Below are 22,503 nucleotides of genomic sequence, written 5' to 3'. Positions count from 1 at the left end.
AATAACAGATAATAGAGTCTATGGTTGATTAAACGAAGTAAGATACAAAGAAAACTTCTTTTTTTGATTTACAAGGCTAAAGCTTAGTTCTATAGTTCGTTTGCTTCATCCACTAAAATTCCATGAATATTCAAGATCTATATAAATCGTTTATATAACTTTTAATAAAACTTCCCAAGGTTCCCAAACCTTGCAACTTTGGATAGAAAATACTTATCCAGCTACACAAGTGTGTTGCAGGAGACATTTTTCTGTAGGCAGTAATACTTTAACGTGGAGACGCCAAAACCTGCTGCCTGAACATGTAGAATAATTGGGTTTTTTACATGAGAATTTGAACGGGTCAAAAACTACACTATAAATTTACGTATAAAATCATAATTACAACTTTTCAAATATCTTTATTGAGGTTTCTTTTGAGCAGTTTGGATATATACATTGACAACATATGCTTTGCTGTATTGCCTAGTTCAAGAGTTACCATACTCGACTTGACTCGACTCAATACTCGCGAGTAGTTTTCAATTTGACTCGAGGTCAAAAAGTACTACTCGCACATCCCTACTGTTTTGTCAATATTTGATGGCATAATCTTTGGCACAGGTTGTCCCTGGAACTACCAAGGGAAAGGCAGGCCTCGGTTGAGGCGGGGTAAAGACCTTGCGTGCCAAACAAGAGATCCTGTGTTCAACTCCTGCATGGGTAGGTTGCCCCTATCAAGGGCATGGCTGTTTGTGAATGTGTGTTTGTTAAAAATTATTGAAAAGCCCCGATGTAAACGCCAATACAAGCTGTTTTCAGTGGTCTAAAAACAAATAAATAAATGTCTGCAGTACATTTAACCAATCATTCAATTGGATTTGATGCAAAAACTGCTGGTCAACTGCTTAAAAGACTCCCAATGATTTCCAGGTTTTCCAGGGTGCAATCCAGTCCTAAACATTTGCATTTTTGGGGGGAACATTACTCATTACTCAGAGACATACAAAAGGCTTTTATTGCCATTCAGAAGGCTATTTTATAGCCAAAGATAGAGTAATTTTTTCAAAAGTTGCATTATTTTACCCTAAAATCAGCGTATTTTATTAACAACAATATAATGGATGTTAGTAAAGTGCCACCTTATATTAGGCCTATTACCTCTGCATTCTGCAAATGATTGAAAATGGAAAATTTAAGAAAAAAAACCTCCCTTGCAGATTAAATGCATGCCACTTACTGTCCGTCAAAAAAAATCAAGACACCCGAGTTTGAGGAGCTCTAGCGTGTAAACAAAGCAATCAATTTCAATGCATTTTGTACAACAAATCAACCAATTTTTGTGGTGTGTACAATTTGTTTTCTGAAAACTGCTAATACTACATTTTGCTTTCTTATATCAAAATTTCAATTTACTGGAACCAAAACTATGGGAATACCAAGCGTTTTAAGTTGGGCAACTTGATTTTACTTACAAATAATGAGTACTTTTTTGAGAAAACATTTAGTGCAGGAAATACCATGGAGCCAAAGAGATGCTATGATTCAACATAGAAATAAATTCTCTTTCATATGAATTTTGTTGCATTAAAATTGATTGCTTCATTTACACACTAGAGCTCTTCAAACTCGGATGTCATGCTTTTTTTTACAGGCAGTAGATTCCAAGGAAAATACATACATGGTAGAGGGGTTGAATATATTGAACTAAAAAATTTGAAGGGGAATAAATCCTACTGCATAATGCAAATAAATTGCAGCATTCATAAATTTTGATCGCTATTCATGGAAACCTATTAGGTTTGTGTACATTATGGATTAGCTTTATGCATGAAAAATATAAAAATGTCATTATTCCAGGAAATACTGGGAGAACAAACTACCTTGGTATAACTTGACAGACCCACATGTGCATATTAAGTGTGAAAATTCTTCAGAAGAAAAATGATTGCCTTAACTGGGGCTGGAATACTGAACTCCTGAATTCATGTCAGGTGTTCTGTCCTTTGAACTACCAAGGCATCTTCTTAGGCAGTTTTGATTTTAAAAATACAATAAAAATACGTAAGAATAAGGTTATTATTGGTCTATTTTAGTGTCAATGGAAATGTCTAATGAGATCAAAACATAATAACTGCAGCTCATTTGGTAAAAATAAACTATTACTATATGTTGCAGCATCATTCAAGGAAAATTTTAGGCTTATTCAGTTAATTTTGCGAATTTTCGAAACCCATATTAAACCATAGCCTTCACCAAAACAAACTACATAATGGCTGTGTCTGCCTGGGAGGCAACTGTTGCATAGTGAGGCTCCATGATCCCACAGAGCTCATCCACAATTCTTGCTAACCTTCATAAATGGACGTGAAGCTTGCTGCATTGCATGAATGGGTCCTTGGGGCAATGGAGGCAATTTAAATTCTGTTTTTTCAGGCTTCTCCCTTGGCTCCAGTTCTTCCTCTGAATTCCGGTAACGAATCTGAAGATAGATAAACTATATTACCTTCATAATTTTATGCTATAATGGCAATAGTTATCTTCAATTTCATTATAAACCAATGAAAAAATGGCCATTAGTACAAACTCATCCTTAACCGCTGGCCTTAGAGCTTTGATTATCCATCCCAATAAAGGGTATAGCTGAAAAATAATGACAAGAGACAGATAGTAGGAGCATGATCAGTTTCTTACAAATTTGTAATTATGTATGAATCTTAGATGCCTGAAATAAGATCTGATGCTTTGCGGTATATGCTGGTAGTGAAGGCTGCTTGAGGGCTCTACTGAGTAATCTTCTCCATGGTTGCCAATGTTTCTGGGTACGAGTCGTACTCAATCCTCAGGTCTCAATGCTATGAGGAAGGAGTATGATGGAGTACCCCTAAACATAGGCAGCCATTGAGGAGATTACCCCGTAGAGCACCCGAGCAGCCTTCACTACTATCTAAGATGTGCATTCTTATTTCCTTTTACACTTTTCCAACATCATTTACATCCCCAGTGCAATTTTTTTTGCCAGTATTCTATGCCTAAACAATAGACATGGTCACAGGTGAGGGCAATCCCGCAGGCCTCCTAGATGACAGGCGCCCAACATTGCTACATCGGTCACTCCAGCCTGTTTAAAGATGGCCATGTAATTGCAATTCTCTGGTACTCATGAGTATCAGATTAATTCCATGATGCCCGTAATTTGATATCATCATTAATATCAATTGAAAAAAAAACTTAAGTCGGTAAGGAGGAAAAAACCAATGAGGAGTGAAACTATTACTTTCCCTTCTCAGACTTACAATTGCCATCATTCTAAAAACCATTTTAAAATAATGAGGTGACAATCAAAATAGTTGAACATTTTCCCCACTAATACATTCCATTTAACAATTATTCAACTTTTGGAAATAATGGTGTTAATTTTAATAATACTGGTGAACTCATCCACACCAGTAGACAAGAAAATGTTTGCAGCATTGACAGTGTCAAGTATGTACTGGAATATAGGTGAATCATGAGAATATCAGCTATATCATAACCAATACCATTAAACCTATGGTTGAAGCAATGAATGAGTTTCTGAGGTGGGCCAGAGTAAGAATGAAAGAATACAAAAGATGGATTGTATGAGGAGAGAGGCTACAAAAGTGAGAGACTAATAATCCAACTTAAGTTAATTTAATTACAGTTAATTGAGGCTCTTCTGGACAGTTAAATCGTTTCTGAGGGAGCATGTACTTTTGTGCCCATTAAGTCTATATAATTACTGCAATATGGCGCTAATTCTGTATTTGTTAAATATACCAACCTTTGCAGGGGAAGACAATTTAGCACCTGGTTGTTTAAGTGAGGCAGCCATGCTGGACAAATCGGCCAAGTACAAGTCAGAATTTCTGTCTGGTATCTGTTTTTTAGGCTTCTCTTCCCTCTGTTTTTCCTGTTTTGGATGAAGAACAGCCACATAACCTGAGTTTTTCAGAAATATTTATCTTTCTATAAATATGTACTGTAAATGTAACATGAAAGTGAAACATAACTTACTTAAGGATATACAGTGATAATACAGTGATATACAGAAATAATGACAAAATACTACTAATTTAGTACTACTGTATGTATATCCTTAAGTAAGTTACACCGTCATATATCCTGTGCACCCCCATTTTTTGAGCAGGCTTCTACGTACAAGTAATTATTTTTTTACAAAAAATTAAACTTTTGCTCTTGAGACTGTATAGCTGAATACAATTTAGCATCTTTTGATTAAGTGAGGCAGCCAGAGTGGACAAATCAGCTAGGTACAAGACCAGATTTTTGCTGGCTGATATTGCTCAGGCTTGTGTGCCCTGTTTATGTCCTATGCCTGGTTCTTGTAAAAGATTTATCACACAATGTTTCTTTTGACCGCACTGTAGGCTGATTACAAAACTTTCCTCCACCCTTGCAATGACTCTGGAGAAGCAGTGAATGTTACACCAAGGCCTTGGAAATTAAAAAGCACAGAAACAACTTCAATAGCGACAATAGACAGAGGATAAGAAAAACTTGGCTTCCAGTCAATTCTAGAAAAAAAGACATTCAGAAAATACTCTTCCAACACCAACCACCTATAAATTGATGCTCAATAAAGGTGACAGGATCATTTGCCCTAACGAATTCTCCGTTATAGGAAAGGAAATGTTTATCATTTTAAAGTCTTGACATGGGTTACCCCCAAAAATCATTAATATTGGCAAACATGGACTGCGAAAGTTTCAGTATAGTTTTAGGAAATGCGTGGTTTATTTAATAATTTCACAGGAGTGCTTGAGCAGAATTCCCATTCTATTCCCAGCACCTAAATTCCTTCTAGAATACTAATGTGCAGCACCTGAGTAATGAACTTGAACCACATGAACTTCCACCCCTGTCATGTGTTAAGCAAAATTTACCCAAAATATGCTGGGCAACCCCTCCTATATCCCAGAAGTTGTCAACCATAGTAAACGTTCATTTGTTGTTTCGTCAATGCTGCTGAGCCAAATTAGATGAAGATTATTTAAAAGTAATACATACTAAATGCTACATACAAGTTATCAGGGTGGTAAGTCAACCACAGATAATTATTTTCATGTCACGGAATGCAACATGCTGAACTTTTGCATCTTGAGTGAGGGGCATCTTCTCTCAGAAATAGTGGGGTGAGAGAGAAAGATTCCATGGAGGGGTGAGAGCAGAGACTCTGGTGAAGAGGGCAGAAGGAACCTATGAAATGATGAGAGGGGGCACTCTTCCTCAATTGAACTACATCATTTTCCAGCAACTGAGCCTCAAGGGCTGTGTCCGACTGGATTACTGCAGTTACTGGTGGTTGCCATGGATCCATCCCTCTTTGAATATGATTGGGAAGGCTTATTGGTCATAAAAATATATATCATGGATAATAACCATGCCAATGCTTTGAGATGTTTTCGATGAGCTTCTCTAATTCCCCTCAGCAGAGATTGGTGGTGATAGGTAAGTAATTTATTACTTGCAAAGGCCTTTGTGGTGAATAGTAGATTTCCAGATTTTTACCACATTGTTACATATATGATGATGACAGTTTCACCAGCAATTCTTCCTGGATCTTCAGGTCAGAATTGGAGACTGGTGCAGAATGGTCCTATGTATACATATTTGCAGAAGTGGTGGACCTGAAAAAAACACTACTATCGGCAAACAAATAACCCATTGTCATAAAACCCCACTTCTGACCTGAACATGCCACCTAAACTGTTGCAATCGGGCATGAAACAGCATAGTGGACACCCAGAAATTATGAGCGTAAATAATTAATTATACTTATTCTTAAATTATATCAATATAAGAATGAATCATATTGCACAATTATGAGATTTCAGTATCCCCATTCCAACGTTTGACTACATCATCAATGGCATTTGAAGGGAAACCTTGGCCAAGAAAGATGACCTCATCCTTCCAATGGGTGGCTTATCCCTGAGAATATCTCCAACACACATTTTGACGTACTGTGAGAATTTCACAATGAAAACAGGAGAATTTCATGGGAGAGTGAATATGGGACAACAAAATAACCCCTTCCCTGTCTATTATTTTAACTGCAAAAAATATGGTTGAATTGGTATGTTCATTTGTTAATCTCTGGTGAGGTTTTCTTTCAAAGCTCTTTAGAAGGCTGAAGGATTTGGTGCTTTCCCAGCGAACGTTGCTGATGAAGTCTTCTCAGGAAATCAGCCAGGTCAGGATGGACATTGCTGCCAATGTTTCGATGGCCTTCTCTGCCATCATCATCACGGCGAATGATGGGCCTCGTGGAGTGTTGTGCTGATAAACAGCTTTTATTTGCGCTTAATCGGATCTCCGATTTTTTTGCAAGGTTCTTTACTTCTTTAATTCCCCTTTTGTTGGCTACCCTGGCCTAGATTTGCAAGCAGAGCTCTGTCTGTCTATATTTATCCCAAGTACTCGCTTTGATAGTAGATAAATCCTTGATAATTATTTCGTCAGTTTTATCTAATGTTTCATAATATGTTTTACAATGTTCTCTTATAAGTGATTCTATATTTTTTACTCCGCCTTTTTTTATATATTCCTTTGTTTTTATATTTCTCTGTCCCCCATCTAGTTTTCAGTATCAATTGTAAGCATTTTCTTTCTGTTATGTATATTTTTTCTCTGTTGATTTTGTTAGCTAATCCAATCCATGATGGTGTTCCATATGTCATGGTAGGTCTTATACATGTGTTGTAAATGAAAAATCACCTCTGGTGTCGTGGAATTGTTGTTTAATATTGGTGCCAAGCCGGCCTTCACACCAAGTGCCTTTGTCGTAATGTTGTTGATATGTTATTTAAAATTTAATTTTTCATTTTGGGTCACCCCAAGATATGAGGCCTTGTCTTTATATTTTATTTCCTGTTGCCTGATATGGAGGATTGGGCATCGCGGGTTTTTGTCAGTGGTCTACGAAAAATTATAGTTTGTGTTTTCTCTACCTTTACAGCCATTCTCCATTTTTTGTAACATGTGTGTACTTTGTCAAGGTATCCTTGAACCATATTAACGGCTAGCTCCACATTTTTACTTCTGGTGATTATTGCTGTGTTGTCTGCATACATAGCTATTTTCGTGCGCCAATCCCCCGCAGTCATTCTGTTGCATTTTAAAAAGCAGGCCATCATGCCAAACTTTGTCAAAAGTCTTGGAAATATCTAATAAGATTTGTTTTGTCACCTTGTCCCTATTAAAAGTGTCAGTAATGTTTTCTGCTACTCCGTGCATCTGTTGTACTGTGGAACGATTTGATCTGAACCCGAATTGTTCTGGTGGTAGTACATTTTTGCTTTCTACGTACTCTCCGATGTGCGGAACAATTATCCTTTCAAGTAATTTTCCCAGATTTGATAGGAGTGATAGAGGTCTTATCTCCTCAGAGAGTAGAGTTTTCTTTTGTTTCTTTAGTATACATTTTATGATGGATTTCTTCCATTTATGTACTTGGGAAAATGTCCAGTTTTTATCAATAGATTGGCCAGTTTCACGATGTATTTCCACGCTTCAATCAGGATCTCGTTGATGACTTCATTAGGTATGTTGTCATCTCCAGTGGCCTTTCTATTTGGTAGATTTTTAATGACTTGCCTTACTTCATCCAGAGTGATTTCTGGAACAGTGTTTGGGTTTATGCTCCATTTTCCAGGGTTTATGCTTATGATTGGGGTGTGTAGCACTGGTTTATTGTTGTAAAAGGTTTTTTCTAAAACGTTTGCTATAGCATTAGCTTTTTTTTCAAACTACCTTTATATGTATTTCCCTCTCATTGACTTTAATGATTGGATCACTCTGCAGATATCGTCTCAGTGATTTAATTATTTTCCAAATGGAGCCGTCATTTTTATTCAGTGAGATAAGTTAGTCTTCCCACCTTTCTCTCCTGAGTGTCGTAATTTATCTTTTTTATTTCATTGTTTAGTGTTCGAAGTCCCTTTTTTGGTATATGTGCTGATATATAGCCGATATATTAGGTATAGTCTTCTTACGCTGTTCCTTTCCTACATTAAGTATTTAGTTTGATTGTTTTATTTAACTCCATCTGTCGGTTTTTTTTGCACTTTTTGGGGATGGCAATGCCCATTGCTTCTTTGAATGCCTCCTCAAACGTTTTGGCCATTTTGTCGAAGTCTTCTTCATTTTCGTAATTTTGAATTCTGTGTGCCACCGTCTCATGGAAGAGCTCCCAGTCTGCCAACCCGTAACAGAATCTTTCCGGGAAGTCTGGGAGTTAAATTGGCATTGTGCCAACATGAATTAACACAGAATAGGTAGTAATCACTATTCAGATTATTCTGTCATTGCTTTAACAGGGCTTAGCCCTCTTGTGACTGCAAAGTTGATGATTCTATTGCCATTCACCCTCATCCGTGCGTCAGGTGCAATTATTCGTAGTTTGTTTTCCTGTGTCCATTTATATAATGGCTTCCCATTATCATGGTCTTGGTGGCAGTGCCACTGCATATTTTTACAGTTTAAACTCCCCCACAAATAACTGGCTTGTCATCGTGTATTAAAAAGTCAGTCTGTCCTCTCGAATTTCTTCATTGGAGGTAAGTAGCATGTGTATATGACTACTTCTCCCATGTCCGTTTCTACTTTAGCATCAACTGTTTCAAAGCTTGTCATTGTCTGTTTTTCAATTTCCTCGTAATTGAGTTCGTCCTTAATTAAAATCACAACTCCACCAGCGCTCTTGCCTCCCCTTGTTTTGATCCAATCTTGCCGAAGCACGTCATAGCCACTACTCTTTATCAGGTTGGAGGTGAGTCTCTGATAGAAGATAAATATGAACATTATATCTTTTTAGGAATCGTATTAACTCCAGCATCTTGTTAATAATGTCCCCATTTATATTATAAAGGATTATTCCCAGTGATTTATTTTTATTTTCAATTGCCATAATTGGTTGTCCTTTGCATGTCTGTAATTTTGCTCATCGTGTCTTGGAACATTTGCATTTGTTGTTGCATCATGGCATCAAAAGTTTTTAAAGCTTCTAGCATGCTCTTCAGGTCGCTGTTTTCTATGTTTTCAGACTGATTTTGCATATAAGCACATGTATTTTTCCTTGCCCATGTTGTGCCTGGTGCTAAGTTTTCTTCAGCCACCCTAGCTTGTGAGTTCATTCTGCAGACATCATCAGATGACCTTGCACTTGATTTAGGATTATGTTTGGCTATGGTATCCATCTTCACTTGGCTTTTAGAGCTGCCATCCTCTGTCGACCTTGTCTTTGTGTTATTATCACCAGCCCCTCGCGATGAGGGATTAGTGTCTTAAGAGGGTTCAAGTGTTGGCTGTGCATCTTTGTTACGCTCCCTTGATTTCAGTGAAGCTCTTTCTTCCCAGATATTGACGACCGGTGGCGCAGCCGCAAGGTTTTTTTTCTCCTCAATGTTCTCCTCAATCCTCAGTGTTCCTCATTTGAATTCTTGATCCATTGATAGCTTTCCTAGTTGTGAAAGACTTGTCCGTTGCCAGTGCCTTCACTCTTTAAAAAAGTTTGTCATACCTTTAATTTTCATCACAACTAATGCCTGTGGTAGTTTAGTTTTTTTTTGCTATTGGATTGTTTGATGGGCCTTGCTCGTTAATTTCCAATATCAATCGATCATATCTGTTTCTTAATTCTATGTACACCCACTGCTACTGGCTGGAAACTGTGAATGAGTCGCAATTTGCACTGAGTATTTTTCAATGGCACTTTACATAAGTCTTCTACTTTGGGCCATGTGGAACAATTCGATGGACCTTGTGGATGCATAAACAAGACACTGATGTCATTCTCTTCTAAACACACTGCAGTGATTTTAGAATTTCACCAGGTTTTTCGGAAGCACACGATGAAGTCATTCATAGTGAGATTTTGAGTATTGTATGTCTTTATATCTGATTTTGTTAGTGTCACAGCCTGTTTGATTGTGTGGATTACAGAGAGAGCTATAGTTGTCCCGTGTCTGTTAACTACCAAGACATGAAACTTTTGATGTCATGTACAGGTGCTCCTTTCACTTAATTATTTTTTGTCTAAATTGAGCTAATTAGCATGTGTAAAATGCAAGTTTCATAGTAGGCAAGAATTTATTTACTTAAAGAAAGTGATAAATGTCAAACATGTACTTCATGGGATAATAATGTCTCAGCAGCTTTTGAAGAAGCGAGAGTGAAATGTCTATGAGTGACCTTGTTCAAATTTTATCATTCTTTTCCACAAGATAATCTAAACAACTTAAATCGCTGCTTTTCCAGTTTCAACCAAACATACAATTGACATATCATGCAGAGCTAAAAAACAACTAGGACTATGAGCCAATGCTGATGTATGCTGTTGGCATCCTCTTCCTCATAGTGCTCAATCAACATTGTGCTCTCATTTTACTTGGTTGATGATAAAGATTGTTCTTGTGTAACTCCTAATCAGCAAGATGTGTTTCACTGCCATTGAGAATCATTCAGACAAAATATTCATTCAGACAAATTCATTGCTGAAGTTTAGGTTTGAACCAAGAAAGGTGTGTATCACCACTATATCCGTAACATAGAAAGGAAGCTATTCTAAAAGAGAAGTTGGTAGCACTAATTGGTGTGGCATTGATGCTTCATTTTGACTTTTCCTAGAATTAGAGTGAGATTCTTCCAGACCCAGTGAGAAATGGGTGGTGGAATCCACGTGGAACCCACGTGGAATCCACGTTGAGTGGTGGATATTTGGTGGTGGTGGATATTGAGTGGTTGGACCCACGTGGAATCCACGTTGATTTCAAGTGGATTTGTGGTGATTATCATAAAATGTTAAACAGAATTTCTAATTTGTGGAACTTAACTCTCTGGTGACATTGCGTCATTTATCATCCTGAAACCACGCTAGTTATGTGAAAATGTATCGCACATTCTATTTTTATATAATTCGTGGAAAGGCAGCCATGAGAGCACATGAAAAATCGTAGACACATATATAGAAGGTTTAGATATAGAGTGGTTGAGGCTTTAATGGTTTTAGGACAGCACCTACTGCTGTTTTAATTTTTCCACCAAATTTCCACGTGGGTTCCACGTTGATTCCACGACCAAAAACACGTGGTATCCACGTTAATTCTCCACGTGGGTTCCACGTGGATTCCACCACCCATTTCTCACTGGCGATTAAGTACAACCCTATCGCTGGCAAAAAGTACAGATATCAAGATCAACCTGTGTGGAATATAATAACTAAGGTATGCAGGCACTTCAGACGATTTCTGGCATGACACTGCACATGATTTTCTTAGGATGAATCAAATAGAAGAACAATAGTGTAAAAAGATATCATATCCCAGTGAGAAATGGGTGGTGGAATCCACGTGGAACCCACGTGGAATCCACGTTGAGTGGTGGATATTTGGTGGTGGTGGATATTGAGTGGTTGGACCCACGTGGAATCCACGTTGATTTCAAGTGGATTTGTGGTGATTATCATAAAATGTTAAACAGAATTTCTAATTTGTGGAACTTGACTCTCTGGTGACATTGCGTCATTTATCATCCTGAAACCACGCTAGTTATGTGAAAATGTATCGCACATTCTATTTTTATATAATTCGTGGAAAGGCAGCCATGAGAGCACATGAAAAATCGTAGACACATATATAGAAGGTTTAGATATAGAGTGGTTGAGGTTTTAATGGTTTTAGGACAGCACCTACTGCTGTTTTAATTTTTCCACCAAATTTCCACGTGGGTTCCACGTTGATTCCACGACCAAAAACACGTGGTATCCACGTTAATTCTCCACGTGGGTTCCACGTGGATTCCACCACCCATTTCTCACTGGGATGGAGAAATAAATCATATATATTTTATAAAAGTCAGCTGCTAATTAAAAAAAAAATTTCAGATATTTGACTTGGGGAAAGGTCTTAAACAGGAAGAAAGTCATAGATGGTTGTTCAGTGCAACTGGTCATGAGTAGGGGCCATCTGATGGAGTTGTAAGAATTGGTCAAAAATTATGCCACAAACTAAAACCTGAGATATTTCAACTGTGTCAAGTAAATTCAAAAAAGTCCTTTGTAGAACATGTGAGTATTTCTTTGCCTAATATCAAACTTTTGATTGAGAATCGTTACCCACCTTCAGTGCATTCATAATATGTTTACAATTTATTTCATTTTTAGAAATCCCTGTTTAGACGAATGTCAATGGTCAATTTTAACCTCATTTGAAAAAGGCCGGATTGGCGGCAATGCGATGCCACTCCATGTGACGTCACAGGGACCTAGATGCTATACGAGTATATAGGAGTTTTATATCATCTGAGATTACCAATGTATACATGAGGCACAGAGCTCCTGGAAACATCCCTTAACAATCACCTATTAAAATTGTCTTTGGTCAGAGAGTTTGATAGGGTATTAATAATCCTTATTTAAACCAAGCACTACCTGCTAGAAGGGAACTCTACGCTACCGCCATGCTCGGCATCAAGCAGCCAGAGGTAACACGGGCTTTTTGCAGCATTCATACTTAGGCGTCGCGTTTTCGTACGCTTGAAAATTTTCACTTTTCATTTAATAGCAAAAACAGGTACAATCATTTAAAAATCTAAAAGTATGAAATATGCACTCCAGGAGTAATAATATTTCGATTTAGGCAATAAACAATAATAGGAAACCACCCTATGCAGACAAAAAAATGATTGTGTGAAAGGAGCCCAACAGAAATTGTGAGAATGACATTAGTGTCTTGTTTATACATCCACAAGGTCCATCGAATTGTTCCACATGGCCCAAAGTAGAAGACTTATGTAAAGTGCCATTGAAAAATACTCTGTGCAAATTGCGACTCATTCACAGTTTCCAGCCAGTAGCAGTGGGTGTTTGCACACATTGGATGCCATGGAAGTAAACAAGATTGAACTTGCTTTCACTCAATAGATGTAACCAATCATTCAGATATGAACTTTTCACTGTTATGAATGCTAAGTAGAATGAAACTTCATTTTTATCCCCTTGAAGGTATGCAATCTTGGTGTAAAAGGGTCGAAAACATGCCTAACTTTGACATGCCTTAAAACAAAAAGTATAAAAATACTACCTTTTTTTATTTTTTTTATTGAAAGTAGGACATTTAAACTACCCCCTGATAAATTTTAAAGAAAATAAAAGGTGACCTTTTTTAGTAATAAATTGTTAAATAATGACTAATTTTTATTCTTTAAACAAGTCCTATTTGTTTATTATTGCTTCAAATGACTTGCAAGTTATGCCATAATGTGCATAAATGAATTCTCTTTAAAATGAAACAATAACCACTGCATTACAGGCCATGGTTCCTTAGTAATCACCATTTATGTGATTTTTCATTTTTTACTCCGAGGCCTGACACTGCAATGTTTAAAGGACGGTAACTTTATGACGGTTCGGTTCTGAGCTGATATAATGGCATCATTATTCATCATAAGGATACTGCTTTCACATATATAAATTTCAGAGAAATCGGTGATGGTCACCTGACATGATTTTGCACTATCTGCCTGATTTGAGATGAAATGGCCCAACTACAAAAAATTCACTGAGGGAGATGTGATGACCATTGAATGATATTAAATATTTAACATCACCAACCTTTGGAAGTGAAGGTGTTTCTTCTGCTGGAGGTATCAAGGAGCTAGCAGAGTGCGGCCCCAACAAGCGCTCGGAGTCCCATCTTCTCATCATCGTTTTCTGTAGCTCATGCACACTAGAATCTGACTTCCTAGTTCTCCTTCTCTGGTCCCCTTCAAGCTCCCACAGCTTGTGAAAATTTCAGGTAAAAAAATACTTTTGATAAATAAATAAATATATATATAAAATATTGAGAAAAGCGCAGTACGTGATAATGTTTGTACATGGCCGATCGGAGAGAACGGACAAAAATTGACAGTTAAAAAACACAGAAACACACAAAAAGAGACACTCACAAAAACTAGCAGACGTTTCAACGGGATGACCCGCTATCTTCGGTGCCGAAGGTGAACTGCTGCAGGCAGGGGAAATTCCTCCAGTTGTCCTCCTCGGTGAAGTAGTGGGGGTGGAAGAAGGGGAAGAAGGGGGAAGGGATTGGGGGGATAGGGTTGGCTCTGGCGGTTAATGGGCAATATTTAGCCTGGGCGTTTCAAATGCCTTTTCCACCAAGATGTGGGCCATCTCCCTAGTTCTCACCCCGATGGTAGTTGCTCTCTCTGGCAGAACTTCGATGAAGGTTAGAGAAAAACATTTGTTGAAACAACTGTTGTGTGAGGCAGTGTGAATGGGGATGGGTTCAAGAAAGGGGGGAGTTTTGCAAGAGTGTCTGTGGTTATTCATTCTGATGGATATGGGTGTGGTACATTCTCCTATGTAATACGAGGGGCAAAAATTACAATACAGTCTGTAAACAACGTTGAAGGAAGTACAAGACAGTGTGGAGCAGGATCAATTGATGACTGGTGAGGTGGTGGGGTATAGCAGGGGGCAGCACTTACAACGGGGGTGGTTGCATGGAAACAGGGAGGAAGGTGGGGGGAGTGTGTGCCAGAGAAGGGGGCGGGTGGATCTTAAAATGTTACCTAAGTTAGGTGCTCTTCTGTAGGCAATGGAGGGGCAGGATGGAAGAAGAGCGGCTGTGGTTTTGTTTTTACTAATGATAGGGTTAATAATAATCTATTAATATTTTTTCAATTTTTTGAGTGCCCGGGAAGAATGTGGTGATGAGATTAAGTTTGCCAGTTTTTTCTTTTTTGATGCGTGGGGTGTACTGTTCGGAGGGGGAAAGTATTCTCCTTTTAAGAAGGGGTTCTAAATACTCACATTTGATGAGAGCATGGTGAAGGTTCTATGTGGCTCAGTGCAAGGATGGTGAATTGTTGCAGATGCGATGGGCATGGACTGAGAGGGAGTAGGGAATTGCATGTTTGGTGTGAGATGGATGGCAACTGGTGTAGTGTAGGTAATGTTCATGGTTGGTGGGCTTTTTGTGGATGGAGGTGATGAAGGTATTGCTTTCAAGGTGGATGTTTATACGAATGTAAGGGAGGAAGCAGAAATTGATGAAGTGAAAGAAACGAATGAGGTGGAGTTGAGGGATGCAATGAATGTGTCAAGCGAATCACGCCCATGGGCCCATAGTAAAAAAATGTCGTCGATGAAGCAGACCTACAGGAGAGGTTTATGAGTTTTGAGAATTTAAAAAAAGAATTTTCCAGGTGACCCATGTAGAGGTATGCGTAGGCTGGGGCCATTCTGGTGCCCATTGGGACTCCTCGCTTCTGTAAGTAGGTAGATGGTATCGTTGAAGTTGAAGGCATTTTTGTTAAGAATTAGTTCAGCTAATTGGATGATAAAGTTGGTGGAGGGAGAGTGAGGCTGAGGGTGTTGGGCATGAAAGTAGTTGAGGGCATTGAGGCCTTCGTGGTGGGGAATAGAAGTATATAGTGAAACCACGTCAATTGTCGCCATTATGAGATTGGTACCGGTAGGGATAGGGGTTGAGTTAAGTATGCTTGAGAAATGATAGGAGTCTTTTATGAAAGATGGAAGGGAGGTGACAAGAGGTTGCAAGCAGTGATCTAGAAAGGCTGATATTCTTTCGGCTGGGGAATTGTGGCTAGACACAATGGGACAGCCTGGGTTATTGGGTTTGTGTATTTAGGGGAGAAGATAGATTTGTGGAGTGTTGAAATCGGCAGGTGATACAAGATTTATGTCAGAGGGGCTGAGTCCTTCTGCCAAATTTTTTAAGAAAGGAGAGAATTTCTTTTTGAAATTGCGGTTTGGGATCATGGGGGAGGGAGAATATGAAGTGGGGGTCGTTCAGTTGCTTTAAACCTTCCGCCACATATTTCTCTTTGTCAAGAACGACTACCGTTGAGCCTTTGTCCGTTGAGGTTATGATTATGTCCTTGTTGGTGGAGAGATTTCTTAAGGCCTGAAATTCCAGGCGTGTGAGATTTTTAGGTGGGGTGAGAGAATGGAGGAAATTGTGGTCAGTGATTCTGTCGAGAAAAAGTTTGATGAATAACTCTACGGGATGGTTTGCATGGAGTGGTTTAGGCTTTTGTACAGACAGTGGGGCAAATTGAGCCAATGGGTGATGAGTGGGGGAAGATGTGTTTTGTTGAGACTACCAGAATGCTTTCCATCACAGGTTCCGGCAGAAATTCAGGGCATCCGTCACAAGGCTCACGTGGTTAACTCTCGGCGTGGGTGAGGGCAAACCACCACATTATTATCCCAAGGAGTCGCAGCTACTCCAACTTTAAATTATCTGACATGATGGAATTCTCTCAGGTAAAAAAATCCGGAGGTAAACTAGTCCCCCCATTCGGATCTCCGGGCGGGGACTACCCAAGAGGGTACATAAGTCAATTGTGATAAAGTTATAAGGATAGGTACATGGAACGTGAGATCACTTAGGACTTGCGGTAAGCTAGAAATTCTTCAATTGGAAATGGAAAGATTGAATATCGACACGCTGGGAATCAGCAGAATGAAATGGCCTGAGGAGGGAGACTTTTGGATTGGAAGCTATAGGATTATACACACAGGATCCCTGAACGGTAATGCTAGGGTTAGGATAATGCTCAGAAAGAGTGCTGGAATACATGTGAAAAGCTTCCTACAGTACAATGAAAGGATAGTTATGGTAAAGATAGAGACTAAGCCAGTAGATACCGTAGTGGTACAAGTCTACATGCCCACGACAGACTACGAGGATGAAGAAGTTGAAGACGTCTACGATGATATAAAGGAAGTAATCAAAAAGGTAAGGGGTGAAGAAAACCTAATTGTTTTAGGTGATGGAACGCTGTCATTGGTGAAGGCCAGGATGGAAGAATAATCAGAAAATATGGATTAGGAAATCGAAATGAAAGAGGAGAAAGGCTCCTGGAATTCTGCACAGAACACAAATTAGGGGTTGCCAACACGCTAGTTAAGAATCACATGCGAAGAACATGGAAAATGCCAGGAGACAAAAGACGATTTCAACTAGACTATACTTTAGTGAAGCAGAGGTTTAGGAACCAGATAAAGGACTGTAAAAGCTACCCGGGGGCAGATATTGACAGATATGTCATCTGAAATTCAAGAAATTGAAGAAACTTGAAGCAAAGAAAATCAGCGAAGAACACGTGGCAATTAGAGAAACTAAAGGAGCCAAAAAATCAACAGGCCTTTCAAGAAGTAGTGGAGCGCAAGATAGGATTAGATCAGTCTGAAAAATCAGTTGAGAATAACTGGACAAATATAAAAAGTGGGCTTCAGGAGGCTGCTAGAGAAGTTTTAGGGAGAAGAAAATGTGTTAAGAAAAAGCCATGGATCACGGATGAAGTCCCAGACCTCATTGAAGAACGGAGAAAGTATAAGAATACGAATACTGAGGAAGAACAGGCTTGCTAGAAGAGAATAAAGAACGAGATTTGCGGCAAAGGAAGGAAAGCCAGAGAAGCGTGGAAGAGGATCATATGTGAGGACATGCAAAATAACCTAGAACTAGGGAAAGTGGAAGCGGCCTATATAATAGTGAGGAACCATTTCAAGGAACAAAACACAAAATGTAATACCATAAGGGACAAGAATGGAAATATGTATTCTAAATGAAAATGAAGAAAAAGCTGAGAGATGGAAGGAATACCTGGAGGAATTATACAACGGAAGTAGACTTAGCTCAAAAGTTATCGAAGAGGAAAGTGAAGTTGAAAAGGATGACATTGGAGCGAGCATCTTAAGATTGGAATTTGACACTGCAATAAGAGACCTGCGAAAAAATAAGGCCCTAGGAATAGATGACATTCCAGCAGAGCTAATCAAAAATGCAGGAGGAAAGGTCTTAACTCAACTGATAAAACTATCTGTGATATGTACTCAACAGGAGAACTACCTAGTGACTTCTAGAAGAAAATCATCATTCCCATACCCAAAAAGAAGAGAGCTGAGAAGTGCGAAGAATTTAGGACCATAAACCTGACGACACATGCGTCGAAGATTCTGACAAGAACCATTTACAGGAGAATAGAATGAAGAGCAGAAAAATTCCTGGATGAGGACCAATTCGGATTTAGGTAAAGCAGGGGCACAAGGGAAGCAATTTTGGCACTTAGGCTGCTCATAGAGAAAAGAATGGAGAAAAACAAACCGACTTTCATAGCATTTGTCAATTTAGAGAAGCCATTTGATAACGTGGAATGGAATTCAATGCTTAGAATTCTGAAAGAAATCGGTGTCCTCTACTATGATCGTAGAATTGTTCATAGTTTGTATAAAAACCAAGTAGCTGAGATTGATGGTGGACCCATTAGTGCAGAAGCAAGAATAAGAAAAGGGGTGAGACAAGGGTGCGCGCTTTCCCCCTCAATTTTTAATGTTTACATAGAGAAAGCCATCAATGAAACAAGGGGAAAGCTTAAGCTGACAACATATCAGTCATAGCCAAGACAGAGAGGGATTTGAAGAAGACTTTGACAAACATGGAAAGGACAATGGCCAGATATCAGCTGAAAATCAACAAAAAGAAGACTAAGATATTAGTTTGCAGCAAAAGAGAGGAGGCTAAAACAAACATCAACCTAGGAAAGCATAAGCTTGAAGAGTTGAACAAGTTTTGTTACTTGGGAAGGCGAATTACCAATGATGGACGGAGCAAGAAAGAAATACTCAGTAGAATAGCACAGGCAAAGAGGGCTTTCTATAAAATGAAGAATATTCTTACAGCTGAGAACGCAAACGTAGAAGTAAGGAAACAATTCATCAGATCCTACATATAGAGTATGTTTCTCTATGGAAGCGAAGCTTGGACGTTGACAGTAGCAGAGAAGTGAAGAGTGGAAGCTTTCCAAATGTGGTGCTACTGAAGAATGATGAAGATGAAATGAATTGGCCGTGTAAGTACCGAGGAAGTGCTAAGAAGAGTGGGAGAAAAGGGAAACCTCCTAAAAACCTTAAGCAGAAGACGGAACAACTTATTTGGCCAAATTTTGAGGCACGATGGTCCGATAAAGACAATCGTTAAAGGACAAGTGGAAGGGAAAAAGGGCAAGGGACGGCCCCGAATGAGTTACATAGGACAGGTTATAAAGAATGGTACATATTTGGCTAATTTTTAAACAGCTATGCATTTTATCCTTCATGGTGCATTGAGGAGCTGAGGATGTAAAATTAACCATTAATTCATATTAAATATTTTGATTACTAACCTCTGAAGAAGGAGATCTTTCATCATCATTCGCAGCAGAAGTAGTAGCTGGGACCAGGGGAGGTAGACTCCAATCCAAATCCGACTTTCCCCCCTTTCAGGATATGTCATGTAATAATAAAGATTTGAAATAAACTATGTATCAGTCAATGAAACTATGCCTTAGTCACCATAACTAACATTTCAGATGATATTTGTTGAATATATTTCATATACAGTTGAGAACCTCAAATCTGGAATCCAGAAACCCAGAAAACCAGGTACCCGGGTTGTTCGAAAATTCCTCTTGGTAATGTTTAAACTTGCCACCTCGGGGCACCACTCTCCGAGCCTTGTTCTGTGACGAGTAGGAAGTTAGCACGTACATGCTATGAGCATATGTTAACAAGCACCTAGGCAGTGACACATACCGATCTCAAGTATGGAGCACAAGAACGTATATTTATCATAATTGGAAAGTCATTTGTGCAGAGTAGGAATAATAAAGAGCCAAGAATGGATCCCAGTGGGACACCATTGGTCTCATCCGACGGACGGAGGGTTGCACTTGAAATGTTCTCCACACAACACTCAAGCAGGGATCGGGCAGTCTCTGAAAATTCTCTGCCACTCCCGGGATTTGAACCCGAGCCCGCCGGGTGGGAAGCCAACACTCTAGCCACCACACCAACCCGATCCCCAGTTACCTATATAGTTTCAGAAAATATCATCTGCATCAATATCATCACTCCTGCGATGTGTCTTTGTTGGTAGAAAATTTTCTAAGTGGCATTGAATGACAAACGTCGATGGATCTCCAAGAATGTTGTTTAAAATGCAAATCATGATCTTTGGAAGCAATTGAACTCTTGATTGTGAAACATTGTTTTGGTCCATAACTCAGTTGATTTTTGGAGTTTCTGGCACCTTCTTGTTGTAGTGTATACAGTTTGTATCCAACTGTATACACTGTATACAATTGTATATGCTTTATACAGCATGTGTGTTTATATAGTTTATACAATTTGTATACAAATTTGTATACAAATTGTATACAACCTGCATTAGTTGCGTAGAAGTTTTATATGGGTTTTATACAATTTTTCATAGGGGGACGTGCTCCGCACTGAATTTGTTAAGTATATGTATGTATGGTTGGATGAAAATTACTTTGCTTTTCTACAAAACACACACTTTATTGCCGACTAGTTTCCGTACACTGTACCATTTTCAAGACTAGTGATACACATAAGATTTTACCGGGATATATACTCTGTGGTCAAGTGATTGGAGGGGAAGGGAGGGAGGTAAGTGACGGGAAGGGTGAAGGTGGGAAGGGATAGGGGATAACCAGAGGTATATATATATATATATATACACACATTTGAAATAAACTCACACGAGTGCGAAAAATCCACAGAGAAAAAATCATTCGCCTTGACCGGGATTCGAACCCGGATCCCTCGATTTCCGGCCGAGTGCTTTAGCCAGTTAAGCTACCGACTAACTGGCTAAAGCACTCGGCCGGAAATCGAGGGATCCGGGTTCGAATCCCGGTCAAGGCGAATGATTTTTTCTCTGTGGATTTTTCGCACAATTGTGCATTGCGGGTGACTCCCGTAAAAAGTTATCACCGTGGCTAGTCCCGGTATACTTAAAAACTCACACGAGCATTATAAATAATATAAAGGAACTTCTTCTTGCCCTTGGGTGGGCACACAAAAAACTTAAAGATTGATAGAAAAACGAAAAATAAAATAAAAGTGAGGAACTTACGGGGAAAGGTTGTTTCTACAAATTTTCGATGGGATACAGCCCATCTTTCTCAAGTGAGAAGAGGAGGGAAAGTGAGGAAAGGGCATAAGGAAGGGTGCAAAGCAGAGGGCAAAGATGGAGGGAGGAAAAACGGTGGACGGCGATTGAAAGAACACCACCAATCGACGTCCACCGTTTTTCCTCCCTCCATCTTTGCCCTCTGCTTTGCACCCTTCCTTATGCCCTTTCACTTTCCCTCCCCTTCTCACTTGAGAAAGATGGGCTGCGTCCCATCGAAAATTTGTAGAAACAACCTTTCCCCGTAAGTTCCTCACTTTTATTTTATTTTTCGTTTTTCAATCAATCTTTAAGTTTTTTGTGTGCCCACCCAAGGGCAAGAAGAAGTTCATATATATAAACTTCATTTTAGCAGTTGTCATCCATCCCACACTAAACGCTCCCTTCCCTATTCCCTTTCCATTCGAGGCCACCGTATTTGTAATAGGTAATCCTGATGCCTTAAATAATTTTCTTCACAACCTTCACCGTTCCCTCCTCCAGAGAGGCTACCCAGAGTCCCTCCTACGTAAAAAAATTCTCAAACACAAATGCCCCCCAGAACCGTGCAATAGAAACAAACCACGAGACCTTTCCCTCTGCACCACTTACTTTCCTGGAATACAATCCCTGCAATCTATCCGTAAAGACCTCTTCCCTATTCTAAAAAACAATAAGTCGACAGCCAATCTTTTTGCCAAACCCCCTACTGTCACATTCAGACGACCAGGAGGGCAAGTCTGTAACTCTGTTCTCTCCCGAAAATGGGAGAAAGGAGATTCGTGAAGCGCCTGCGCGAGAGTTGTCGCCCGCCCCAAGTCTCTAGGGCGCCCCGCCGGAGAAAGGAGACTATTTGTCGCCTGGGAGAGTACTAGTCTCTCGACCCAAGTCCGTAAGCCCCCTCAAGCGCCTTTGGCGCCCCAGACGGGCGCTTCAGTTACGTCCCCCTCAAGAGCCCGACGTATCTCTTTCTCCCATGGAGAAAGTGCGTATCTCGACAGTGTTTTGTTGTATTTTCTCAATATGGCGCGTTTTCTTTCAAACCATAGAATAGTATTGCTCGTATATGAGGTGCATTTAAGAGAAGTGGGGCAATTAACACCAGTGAGAAATTGTTGCGGGATATTAATAAACCGTTTGAGGCGAGGGAGGAAGATTTCCGGCCGCATTAGCGGAGAAGGTTGTCCTATCCGTCCTTCGATGGTCCGATTCTCTTCCTGCTGAAAATCCATCACCCTCAATAGCAGACAAAAACACCGCAATCCTATGAAATAACAATTATCTGTAGCTCTGAATTCTTTTCGTGTAAGTAGCGGGGTTTAGAAAGCTAATGCTAATTCAGAGAGCGCAAGAAAAGCACTTTAAATAATGGAAAATAACTTCTAAACAGTTACCTATGAAAAGCAACAGATAGTTAATGAAACACAAGACATGCCCTTATTGTTAAAAGAACTTATTCCACGACAATGTAATAGAGTTTCACCATTTCATTGGT

General features: G+C 39.3%; 2 protein-coding genes across 2 annotated transcripts in view; both read right to left on the bottom strand.

Moving 5' to 3' along the window:
• The window catches only part of LOC124171679 (kinesin-associated protein 3-like), an 80,866-nt gene extending 67,077 nt beyond the window's left edge, over positions 1 to 13,789 (bottom strand). Inside the window, exons 1-3 of the mRNA XM_046550912.1 lie at positions 13,634 to 13,789; positions 3,785 to 3,913; positions 2,333 to 2,461 (exon numbers count right to left, since the gene is read on the bottom strand). Of these exons, the coding sequence (XP_046406868.1) occupies positions 2,333 to 2,461; positions 3,785 to 3,913; positions 13,634 to 13,726 (351 nt within the window). The 5' untranslated portion in view covers positions 13,727 to 13,789. The remainder of the gene's footprint in view (positions 1 to 2,332; positions 2,462 to 3,784; positions 3,914 to 13,633) is intronic.
• A 185-nt stretch (positions 13,790 to 13,974) lies between these two features.
• The window catches only part of LOC124171756 (nucleolar protein dao-5-like), a 51,396-nt gene continuing 42,867 nt past the window's right edge, over positions 13,975 to 22,503 (bottom strand). Inside the window, exons 15-16 of the mRNA XM_046551047.1 lie at positions 19,219 to 19,311; positions 13,975 to 14,238 (exon numbers count right to left, since the gene is read on the bottom strand). Of these exons, the coding sequence (XP_046407003.1) occupies positions 14,206 to 14,238; positions 19,219 to 19,311 (126 nt within the window). The 3' untranslated portion in view covers positions 13,975 to 14,205. The remainder of the gene's footprint in view (positions 14,239 to 19,218; positions 19,312 to 22,503) is intronic.

Source organism: Ischnura elegans, chromosome X, assembly GCF_921293095.1.
Source record: "Ischnura elegans chromosome X, ioIscEleg1.1, whole genome shotgun sequence".
In the NCBI taxonomy this organism is placed as follows: domain Eukaryota; kingdom Metazoa; phylum Arthropoda; class Insecta; order Odonata; family Coenagrionidae; genus Ischnura; species Ischnura elegans.
Note: the sequence above shows the minus strand (reverse complement) of the source record. Positions and strands in the feature narration are given on the sequence as shown.